Raw genomic sequence first — 12,245 nt, 5'->3', positions numbered from 1 at the left:
GGACCGCACTCTTCAGAGCATGACAGCACCTGGCTCCTCACGACAACCTGCAGGGGCAGGCAGCGAAGGGCCCTGGCTTTGCGGCAGGGAAGCCGAGGCCCAGAGCGCTGGCAGCCGCCCCAGGCTCTGAGGCCCAGCAGACTCCTGGCTCCACCGCTTCTTGCAGAGACAGGCACGCCCCCTCTCCGATCCTCGGTTTTCTCGACCCCGGAAATCAGAAGGATGTCTCATCATAGTTACTACCCGATGTTCTCCTGAGTTGGTCCGGCTGAACGTGTCATCCGTGTGGCCACTCAAGTCCTAGGGTCAGTGTGTGGGCTGTTTGTTGACCATTTGCAAAGGGATGAGGGAAGGGACGTATTTCAGATGTCGAGGAATATATAGAATCTGTTTGTCATCAAAGCCAGATTTCAGCAATTAGATGATCACGGGGTAGGCGGGTGAGTGAGTAACAATTACAGGAGAGTTGCGGACAGAGGCAAACATTAGTACTTTCTGTGGTGTCAGGTTAAGGACAAAGTTAGTCTGTCTGAAGCTTAGAGCACAGTCTTGCTCATAGAGGGGCCTCTGAAGAACGAATAAATGAACGAATGGACAGGTGCAGGCACATCTGGAGAGCATCTTTTGGTCCCAGCTTTTCTTCACAGCTCTTTCCACAAGACACCAAATCCCACCAACAGGCACCATCACTCCCAGGACGTGGGCACAGGCCGGCGGTGAGCTGAATGGTACCGAAATCGCCACCAGCCTCCCTCCAATGCTTGCCAAGAACTGAGCCCAACCATATTTGGCGCTGGGTTCACTTGAGGGGTTTTCTTCCCACTCGCAGAATCATGGAAACTCCGGATAAGAAGGGGCCTTCGGAGTCTCCTAGTCCTGGCCCCTCGCCAGCTGCTGAGGGAATTCGTCTGGCTGCACAGAGCCCCTCAGGGCAGTTTGGCATGGCTATGAGTCACGCCAGGGCATCGTGGGTCAGGCTGCACTGTCCCACGGCAATGGCAGAGATGTTCTATATCTGCGCTGTCTAAATAGTGTGACTATTAGCCACGCGTGGCTCCTGAGCGACAGAAACGTGGCTGGTGAGACTGAGGAAACGGCTATGTGAGTTTTTAATTTGATCAGAGTTCATTACATTTCCTTCTCCACAGCCACGCGTGTATTGAAGAATCTAGAGGGGCCTCATTCACAGGATCCCAGAGCCTAACCTGAGAGCCAGCAGCGCTGGGACCCTCCCCTACCTGCCCGACTTCAGAACTCCGGGGCTGGGCGGACCTGCATGAATCATGGCACCTGGCGCCGGGCACCAGGGTGGGGCCTGGGGCAGGCTGGGCCCAAGGCTTTATAAACGATGAGCAAACAGCCTATGGGAGCTGTGACTAACGGGGTAATCAGAGCCAAGCTGGGCCCAGGAGCCAGGTCTCCCGGTTTTCAAGCCAGTGGAGCACCCTGTGGGCTGTCCATGGAGCAGTTGCTTGGATTCCAACTGTTGGAGGAGGTCACATCCCCTGGTGGTTACGGGCACACTGGTAGCCTCCGAAGTCCGCTGCCTGGATTCAGATCCCGGCTCCGCTTGGCACCCTTGCACCTTGGCAAGTTTTTTAACCAATCTGATCCCTATGTCCCACGTGTTAAATAGGGAGAGAGGTTTCCACCCCGCACAGCCATCCTCAGGACTGAACAGCTATGCTGTATAAAGTACTTAGAAAACAGGCCCTTTTTTGTGAAGGGCCAGATGGTAAAAACTACTCAGCACTGATGCTGTAGCAGGAAAGCTACAGAAGCCATAAACAAATGGGCACACCTGTGTCCTAGTAAAATTTTAATCATAAAAATATTTAATCCAAATACTGGATTCAGCCTGTGGGTTGTGCTCTGCAGACCTCTGGCTTTGCGCAGTGCCTGGAACATCGTGCTATACGCGGGCAGTTACTTACTGAGGAGCTGACTCAAGTTATTATGAGCCCTGAGACAGAAGATACCTACTGAAGATGACTCCTGGTGGCTAACTCGGCTCAAATTAAAAATAATAATAATAATAATAATAATAATAATAATAATAATACAACAAAACAGAGCCTAGCAGCCATCTCTACACAGGGGTCTCTCACGCAAGCTGCACCTCAAGGAGAAGCCTGCTCTGAACTACCTGCCTCTGCACTGAACTGCCCACCTGTACTGTGTGTGTGCCCTCTGAGCCAGGCCTTACCAAGGAGTTTGTGGAATCTTATTTCAACCAAAAGGCCTGAGGCTTTCCCCATCCAATTGGAGATATGTGGCTCTAGCCAACCAGAGAGCCTCTATTCTGACCAATCAGGACAGGGCCTTTTGGGCCAATCAAACTTCAAGGATTTGGAGTCCTCATTTGCAATAGGACAGACTAATTTGCAAGAGTACAGGGGTGGGGACTTCTGTCCCTATAAGCCAGCCTCCCCTCTGGCTCTGAGAGCACGTTTTCCCTTTCCGTTGAAGACAAAAGAGTGGGTTTCCCTGGCTGAGCGAAAGCACTGCAGATACCTCACTGGAGCAGAGCTGGGAGGACCGGCACAGGCCAGAACAGACCGCAGCACAGTGGAGCAGACTATCTCAGGGCAGAGCAGACCAGCAAGGTGCAGAGCAGATAAGGGCCTGGCCTCGGGCCCACCTGGCCCTCGGACTGCCTCCCAGCCGTGCTGTTTTCACAGCTGCACTGTATCACAATCGAGCTATTTTCCACGGGATAACGTTTCCTTCTTCACCGCACCCCACAGAGAGGATTCCTGTTGGTGTGGAACTGGTGCCAAAGACCATGGGCCGACATATGTACTGATGAACTTAAAGAACAGGAAGAATTATATCTGAAGCGGGGGATCTTCTTGCTATGCTACCCCTTGGATGGCTGGTTTATCCTCCTTGGCCAGGATTTCCCCAAAAGAGATTTTCCCGGCGGTGACATGCATGACAATATTTATCATGTGCTGTGAGTATGCCAAACGCTACATGCTTACCTCCTGTGATTCCCACAATGACCTCCTGTGTCACTGGTCCTGCAATATGGAAAGTTCAGAGAAGACAAGAACTTGGCGCAGGTTGAGCTAGGGTCTGACTGAACCCTCAGGGCAAAGAGGCCAGCAAGTCTTCCTCCCCCTGACACCCCGGGTGATCAGCATGGGGCCTGGCACCCAGCAGATGCTCAAATAAACATGTGTCAAGTGGAAACATGGGCATGCTGGCTCTCGGTTCACACCATAATGTCCTCCTGTTTTAGGAGCTTGTCACGTAACTTCTCAGGGTAACAAGGGCAAATAGCACCTACTTCACTGCGCTGCTGTGAGGAATTCAGGAAAGCTACATCTTGGAAACCAAAATCAAGCAGATGACCCGGCTTAGCGGCGCCTCGGGAACTGGTCCCTGCGTGCCTGACCTCACGCCATCCCCTCCTCTCAGTTCCAGCTGGGGGCCTCCTCCAACACACCAGGGTCACTGCCACTCCAAGCTTTTGCTCTTGCTGTGCCTCCCTCCGCACACTCTTTCACCTGCACTTCCGAGAGCCACCTGCACCGACTCCTGGACACCCTCAGCCTCAGCTCCCGAGTCCCCTCCTCAGTGAGCCTTCCCGACCGCCCATCCAGGCAGGTCCCCCTCCTCCCTAGGCCATCACCTGTTTATTTCCTTCTCAGCCGTTCTGGTGAACTGTAACTACCCGATTTTTGCCTCTATCTGGTCAGTGTTTTTCCTGCTTCTTGAAAGCATGTCCCAGGCCTGCCTCTTTCACCACTAGGCCCACGCCTGGAGCACGCTTCAGGCTCAAGGTCCGTTCCCTCCCTCCTCCTCCTCCTGCGGGGGGAGGGGAAGGCCCCACAGGAGCTCTGGGTGGGTCCCACACCCAAACAATGCTGCTGTAAAAAGCAACCAGACTACAACAAAGGTTACGACACTGCAAAGCCATTTCCCCCTTTTATCCCTCTAAATTCTTCACTTCCTAAAAGAAACAAACACAACCAAAAGCCACTGGGGGGGCTCTGGGCCTAATCTGGGCCTGAGTTGCTGGGCAGAAGGCAGCCTCTTGCAGACAGACGGAGAGAGAATAAGCCAGATGGCTGGCTCACCAGAGAACCCCTGGAGCCTGGAGATGGCCGGTGCAGCCTCCAGCTGTCCCAGGCTGGCAGAAGATCCCTCCCCCTGGGACACCTGTAGGGGTGATGAGTGACCCGGATGAATGGGCTTAGCAGATAAGCGGGGGAGGGAGGGAGGGAGAACACTAAACACTGCAGGTTGCATGGTTACTTCCACTTTCATACACTCTGTTGGAATAAAACAGCCCAAAGAATAGTGGTTTAATTCCATAAATATCTAATAGCGTGTCTCCAGAAGGTACAGACACACAGCACACGCAGACATAAATCTTATAGCGTGAGAGCTAAGAAGGCCGGAATAATAATAATAATAATAATAATGCCAACAGCGGCCATTCAAGTGCACAGAACCGGTGTGGTGCTGGGTTCCTGACATGCCTGTCTGTCTCCGTTATAGCCTCCCGGTGACCCTCGCAGAGGGGGATGATGATCTCTGCTTCACAGATAAGAAAACTGAGGCTCAGGGAGGCAGCAGGACTTGCTCGAGGTCACACGGCTGGTAACTGGCCAAGTTAGGGTTCACGTCTAAGCCAGGCGGTTCCATAAAAACTACCACCAGAGGTTCTCTTACTTATCTTAAAAAAACAAATAAGTGCCAAAACCTGTTTTGCTTAGAGGATAGAGCGTCGGCCTGCGGACTGAAAGGTCCCAAGTTCGATTCCGGTCAAGAGCATGCACCTTGGTTGCGGGCACATCCCCAGTGGCGGGTGTGCAGGAGACAGCTGATCGATGTTTCTCTCTCATCAATGTTTCTAGCTCTCTGTCCCTCTCCCTTCCTCTCTGTGGAAAATCAATTAAAAAACACACACACAAAAAACAAACAAGTTCCACCTCCCCTCCCAGGAGGAGTCTAACGGGCCTATTCAGTTTTACCCCTCCAGGTGGATGGACCCCACCTGTCTGGCCCCTGCTTCAGAGGCCCAGACAGGTGGGGTCCATCCAAACAGTGCCAGCAGGGCCCTCCAGGGCCCTCCTGAGAGCGGTGCCCTTGAGGAGGAGAGAGGAGTGGTCCGTGGCCCCGGAGCCATTACACAGGTTTTATTTCCGTCCAGCCACCACATCGTGGGGATCTGATCATCTTGGGTGAGTCACTTTGGTTCCCCACTAAACACTGAGATAATGGTCATAGTCACTCCCCACAGAAGTGTCAGGAGTCTCTGAGCTTGGCCCTTCCTCACAAAAGTTACAGAGTCAGGCCTTTGCGGTGCAGTGGGTGAGTGTCAACCCATAAACCAAGAGGTCACTGGTTCAATTCCCGGTCAGGGCACATGCCTGCGTTTTGGGCTTGATCCCTAATAGGGGGCATTCAGGAGGCAGTCAATCAATGATGCTTCTTTCTGATGTTTCTCTCACTCTATCCCTCTCCCTTCTTTTCTCTCTAAAAATCAATTTAAAATATGTTTTTAAAGTTAAAAACAGAATTACCATATTATCCAGCAATTCTACTCCTAGATGTATGCTCCAAACAACTGGAAACAGGTGTTAAAGCAGAAATTCGTACATAAATGTTCACAGCAGCATTTTCCTCAACAGCCCAAATATGGAAACAATCCAAATGCACATCAATGGGTGCAGGACAAACTGTGCTACAGCCACACAATGGAATGGTATCGGCCAGAAAATGGAATCCAGTACTGATACACGCTACCACAGGGATGAAGCTCAAAAGCATCCTATTGCCATTGTTCAGTGGGTGAAAGTGGTGTGCCATACACCAAAAGGTTGTGGGTTCGGTCCCTGGTGGGAGTGCATCCAAGTGACAACCGATCAATGTTTCTCTCTCACATAGATGCTTCTTTCTCTCTTTCCTCCTCTCCTTCTCCCTCTAAGATCAATTAAAAAAAAAACAAAAAAAAAACTTATTTTAAGTGAAAAAAACAATCACCATAAAAGGTCACGTATTCTATGATTCCATTTATATGAAACATCTGCTTTCTGTCCCTATGGATTTACCTATTCTGGACATTATATAGAATCTTGGCTGTTTTCATGATTTGGAATTCCATATAATATAGGCATCAGGGGGCAGTCACCAAGACAACCAGAGCTGCAAGGTTGGCCACAGAAAACTTTGTGTCACTGGCCACGATTCCACTTGGCCACAGACAGGGCTTATAAGAGGCTAAGTCAGTGTCTTAATCCCAACCCTACTTTAAGAACAAAACTACTCAAGATAATCGAGAATACAGTTCATACAGGATACTCTGAAAAGGCAAGGCCAGGGTCAGTGTAGATTACAGAGAAGGGACACGGAGTCCAGCCTGTGGGAGGAGAGGTAATCAGGGAAGACCTCCAGAGGGAAGTGATAGCAGACTGAAAGAAGAGAAGAGCAGTATGCCTTACAAAGAAGCATGGTAATGGCCCCCGGGGGGTGAGGGAACAGAAGGAGCTTCTCAGCTTAAAAAGCAACAAGCACACAGTAGGTGTGGGAAGGATATGGGAGCTAAGACACAGCCCAAACCACAAAGGGCATCCCTCAACCAATATTTACCAAAGGCCCACTGCGCACCAAATACTGCGCTAAGCATGAGAATGCAATGGTGAGCCAAACAGGCCCAGCCCCTGCCCTCCTGGAGTTTATCACCTAGTAGAGGAGGCAGCGATGTTAACAACAGTTAACACTCCCATAGCAGCCAGTCTCCAGGATGAACCCCAAGGATGCATCTTCTCCCCCAATATCCTGACCCTCATAACTTTATATAGGCTCCTTCCACACTGAACGGGGCCAATAAAATATTGCAGAGCCAGGCCAGTGTGGCTCAGTGGTTGAGCACTGACCTATGAAACAGGAGGTCATGGTTCGATTCCCAGTCTGGGCACATGCCTGGATTGTGGGCCCAATTCCCAGTGTGGGGCATGTAGGGGGCAGCCGATCAATGATTCTCTCCCTCTCTCCCTCTCTCTTTCATTCTGAAATCAGTTAAAATACATTTTTTTTAAATATTGCAGAAATACCACTGTGATTTCTGACACCAGATCATAAAGGCATTACAGCTTTCGCTTTGCTCTCTCAGATCATCTGCTCTGGGGAAGCTAGCCAGCCGCCAGGTCATGAGGACACTCAGCAGGTCCTGTGGAAAGGATCTGAGGCCTCCTGCCAACAGCCAGTGTGAGTTCGCCATCTGTGTGAGCAAGTAATCTCAGGAGGGATCCTCCAGCCACAGGCAAGCCTTCAGATGACACCATGACTGAAACCCCATGAGCGACCATGAGCCAGAACCACCTAGACAAGGCATCCCTCAAGTCCTGACCATCAGAAATTGTAAGATAGTGAGTATCACTGTTCTAAGCCACTAAGTTTTGGGGTGATATGTAATACAGCACAGATAACTAATACAAACATTAAGTTCTTTATATAAATCAACTCTCTTAATTCTAATGACACCCTGAAGTAGGTACTATTCTTATCTCCGCTTAATATGTAAGGAAACTAAGGCACCGAGCAGTTAAGTGCCTTGTCCAAAGACAAATCCAGTAAATGGGAAAATGAGGGTTTGTATCTGGGTATCAGAGTCTAGACTTACAATCACTACGGTATAGCTGTGGTCTCCTCCCTTCCTCTCTTCTTCCCTCCTTCCCTCCCTTCTTTCATTTATTTGTCACAATTTAGCATCTACTCTGTGACTTCTTCAGACAAGATGACTCTAGCGGTCTGGCTCTCTGGAATGATATTTGAGCAGACCTGACAGAAGGAGGGAGAAGAAGAGCAAAGGGAAATGTAGTTGAGAAGGGAACAGCAGATGCAAAGGCCCTGAGGCAGAAACCACCTTGGTATGTTGAAGGAATTGGAAGGCATCCAGTGTAGCAGAGCGAGTTAAGGGTGATGAAGACCTGAAGAGGAGGCTGGGGTCAAATCACCAGGCCTTGTTGGCCACCAGAGAAAAGCCTGGAATTTGCAGACAGAGCAGTGGGAAGCCACCTGAAATTTTAATTACCAAGGGGAGTGGTGTGATCTGTTTTATCACTTAGATACAGGGGTAGGGAACCTTTTTTTCTGACAAGGGCCATTTGGATATTTATAACATCATTCAGGGGCCATACGAAATTAGCAACCTAAAAATTAGCCTGCTATATTTGTCCAAACATTTAATTAACTCACCCCTAATGCATTGGCAGGGCCAGACCAAATGATTTCTCTGGCCTTATACGCCCCGGGGGCCAGACACTCCCCACCCCTGATGGAAGGAGGCACAAGCTCCATTCCATAAGCCAGATCCCCTCTGTTTCCTGCCCACCTCCAACTGTCCTCCCATGATGCCCAAATAACGGATAACCGTTTACAAAGTGCTACAAAGTTATAAACATGTCCCTTCTGAGCCTTCCACCCACACTAGTGGGTAAAAGGTCAAAAATACCATCTGTCCAAGGGATGGGGAGACTGTAGAAGGGCCAGTCATACTCACAAAAAAATGCTTAGCGTCTCCTTAAACACCCAGGAAAGATCCAAAAAAGATGAATCTCATGCCTTTTCTGTATAGGAAACCATGGCATCTTAGATGTGATTGGTTGTGCTAAAATAAGAGGAAGATAAATAGAAACCGACTAAAATAATCCTTGAGTGGCCATTATTGAGAGGTTAAAGCTGATGCCACAGGATGAATAAGGAGCTAAAAAAGAATTACCATCAAGCCCAGTCTGGGTTCTGATTCCTGAGCAAGTTCCCGGGGTTTGGGTCCCTTCTGGGTGTCTTTTCTTTTCCTTCTACGCATTGAGGACAATCCAGTCCTAAGGGTCTAATGCCCAGATCTACACTCACATTTTACTGTAAATCCTTGCAACAAACATACTCTTCTCAAACTGAATTAGATAAAGCTCTGCAGATAAAACTCAGAGTCTAACAGGCTTGTGTTTTGTTAAGGGAAAATATAAGACACAAATGCTACAAGGACGCCTGCCTGGGTGCTGGCAACTTTTCTATCTTGACTGGGTGGTGGTTGTCCGTAATTTTGTAAAAGTTCACAGAACAAGACACAATTTTCACCCAAGGGGGGAAAAAACAACCACCACATTATAATGCCTGCTTGGTTACCGTTTATTGTGCTTTCCCTGTACCAGGCACTTCACACGCTTTTCTCTCAGCTCTAATCCCACCAACATCCTATTCCCACTTTACTGCTTAAATAAAAATCTAAGGCTCAGAGAAGGCAAGCCACTTACCAAAGATCACACAGCCATAAACAAGCTGAGGCAGAATTCGGTTCCAAGTTCATCACATTGTAAAGCCTGAAACGTTTGGGGGCGGGCGCCTCCTACCAGCATGTTAGAACTGGTGGGGAATCTCAAAATCTTTTCATTTAACACAATCTTTTCATTTAACAAAATCTTTTCATTTAACACAATCTTCTCATATAACCGATAAGGCTATTTGGAGACCAGCCCAGGATCCCTCCGCCAGCAACTGGAAGACAAAGCCCCCTCGCTCTGGACTCCCAATGTCGCGCTCCTCTGGTGAGGCAGGCGCCCTCTTAACCGGGTGAGGATGGGTTAGACCGGGTGGCAGGGGTCTTCAAACTACGGCCCGCGGGCCACATGCAGCCCCCAGGGGAGTCTGATCCTGCCCGCCAGGTTTTTTGGGCAGTGAGCGCAGCCGAGGTGTTACAGTAGGAATTAGTAGTTCATATAGTCCGGCCCTCCAGCTCTCTGAGGGACCGTGATCTGGCCCCCACTTTAAAAAGTTTGAGGAGGAGAAGGGGAGTAAGAAAGACCGCTGTCCTCCCCTTCTCCCCGCTCCGACCCCACAAAAGACTGGGAGGGAGGGAGGGAGGGATGAAGGAAGGAACCTGGGCTCTCCACAAGTCCCAGGCACCTCGCCGGGAGCCTTCCCCGCTGGGAGCCCGTCCCGCCGCGGGGAGCTCCTACCTGGGTGGGCGAAGGGCTGCCTCCGGGGCCTGCCGGGCGGGAGCGCGCTGGCACTGGCCTCGCTCATGGCTGCGCCGGCTCCGCGCGCCCGGCTCCGGCCGCCCGCCGCGCCTCCGAGCCCGCCCGCCGCGCCTCCGAGCCCTCCCTCCGGAGCCGCCGGGCCTCCCTCCGCAGCGGGATTCCAGGTTCCGGGACGTCACAGAGGCCGGGGCGGGGCGCGGAGCCCGCTCCCACGCCCGCCGCGGGGACCACGCGGGGCGGGGGCGCCGGGCTGTGTCCGCGGGGCCCGTGCGGTGGGAGCCCCGCTCAGGGACGGGGGCCTGGGCTGGGGATCCATCCGAGACCGCTCCATCCAGCGGCCCGGTAAGGGGCGACCTCCCGGAGGTCTCACTCCAAATGTTACAGGATAATAAAAATAACCAAACTGTAAAACTAGTGTTCCTATAAGTTACCATTTGGGTGCAAAAGGGGGTGGGGGGTTAAGAGTCTATTTGGGCCGAAACCGGTTTGGCTCAATGGATAGAGCGTCGGCCTGCGGACTGAAGGGTCCCAGGTTCGATTCCCCTCAAGGGCATGTACCTTGGTTGCGGGCACATCCCCAGTGGGGGGTGTGCAGGAGGCAGCTGGTTAATGTTTCTAGCTCTCTATCCCTCTCCCTTCCTCTCTGTAAAAAAATCAATAATATATATATATATATATATATATATATATATATATATTTTTTTTTTTTTTTTTTTTTTTTTTTTTTAAGAGTCTATTTGGACATGTTTGTAAGGGCATAAGATGCCTCTGGAGCGGGGAGCTGGACGGCTGGGTGAGAAAGGTGTCCGAGAGGGTTTTCCCTCCTTGCGGTGTGTGTCTGTTAAATTTTACACCGCATCCACGTTTCATTTCTGCCTATATGCCTCTACTCACGGGCAGTTTAAAACATAGAATTACAAGGAATTGCCAAGTTAGATAAGCAACGGGGAAGTGCCCTCTGCTGAAGAATTCCAAATAATGTGTATGGGTACATGGATAGTTCAAGGAGGCGGAGCACAACTCCCCACCCTGTAAGTGTGAGCTTCCTTCCGAAGGTGACTTCCTTCGAAGAGGACAGTGTGGGAAGGGGAGGGTGGGGCACAGGAGTAACTGTGCCAGGATGACACCGGCCCAGCATCAGCGGTCCTGAGTCATGTGGATGGGAGGCACTCTGAATGTGAAGTCATGAGAATGGCCCTTTACCGAGGGAGGTCTTGCTCACCCATAGAAACGGGCTCGTTCTTTGGGAAAATGCCACAAAAACCTCTTGTGTGAGGGATCTAGAAGAGGAAGAAGAAGGCCAAATGCCAGGCATATTCCGACCGAGGATGGCAAGTGCCAAGGGGAGCCACATCTTGCCACAGCGCCCCTCGGAGCATTCTCATTTCTAGCACTTTTTTGGTACAACTTTTGTCTGCATTATTTGCTACACTAAGAGTATAAATAAGCTTGGTGAGGGCTCTCTTTTATTATTAGGGGGATAATAATAATAATAATAATAATAATAATATATGTTTAAATGCAACATCTCTTTATTTGGGGTCAGGAGAGGCGATCTTAAGGCAAACTGCAGAGGAATTCAGAAAAGGTGAGGCACCTCTGAGGTCAGGAGAGGTCGGTCCACTCTTCGTTGTCCAGGCTCTTGGCTGCCAGCAAAGGGCCCGTCCACAGAGAGGTGCTCTCGCTGCTGGAGAGAGCTCAGCTGTCCCTGTAAGACCTCAGTGCTGATGGCCAGGCCCCTCACAGGCCTGTCCTTTCCCAGGGGGTCCATCCGGGAGGCACTTCCTTCCTGCTTCCCAGTCCCTGCATCTACCACATCCCTAACCCACACCTCTTCGCACCAAGCACAGAGCATGCGCCCTCTTCAGGGACAAGCCAGTTTTAATCCCCTTCTCTCCAAGGCCGAATCCTAACAAAAACCGAGATAGGATTCCCAGGGGGCTGCTCACAGCCTAAAACCAAGGCCCCCATCTGCGACCAGCCAGGGAAACTCTCCATCAGCTCTACTTTGCACTTACCACCAAGCGGTGGCACACAGAACATGGCAACATTAAATGTTTATTGCAATCCCCTGCAAGCACATTTATCTGTGTGTCTGAATGTGTCAAGTTGCAAAGCCCTCTCTTTGGGAAGGACTGTTGTGTTCTGGTCTGTAATCCTCCTTTTGCACATTGAAATGTCCTACTGGGGGGTGGGGGGGGGAGAAAGAGAGAGAGAGAGAGAGAGAGAGAGAGAGAGAGAGAGAGAGAGAGA

General features: G+C 50.7%; 1 protein-coding gene across 1 annotated transcript in view; it reads right to left on the bottom strand.

Moving 5' to 3' along the window:
- The window catches only part of TMC7 (transmembrane channel like 7), a 49,253-nt gene extending 39,177 nt beyond the window's left edge, over positions 1-10,076 (bottom strand). The window contains exon 1 of the mRNA XM_084880691.1: positions 9,972-10,076. Coding sequence (XP_084736817.1) covers positions 9,972-10,038 — 67 coding nt within the window. The 5' untranslated portion in view covers positions 10,039-10,076. The remainder of the gene's footprint in view (positions 1-9,971) is intronic.
- Between the last annotated feature and the right edge of the window lie 2,169 nt (positions 10,077-12,245).

This window comes from Pipistrellus hanaki (assembly GCF_964339955.1).
Source record: "Pipistrellus hanaki genome assembly, chromosome: 4".
Taxonomy (NCBI): domain Eukaryota; kingdom Metazoa; phylum Chordata; class Mammalia; order Chiroptera; family Vespertilionidae; genus Pipistrellus; species Pipistrellus hanaki.
Note: the sequence above shows the minus strand (reverse complement) of the source record. Positions and strands in the feature narration are given on the sequence as shown.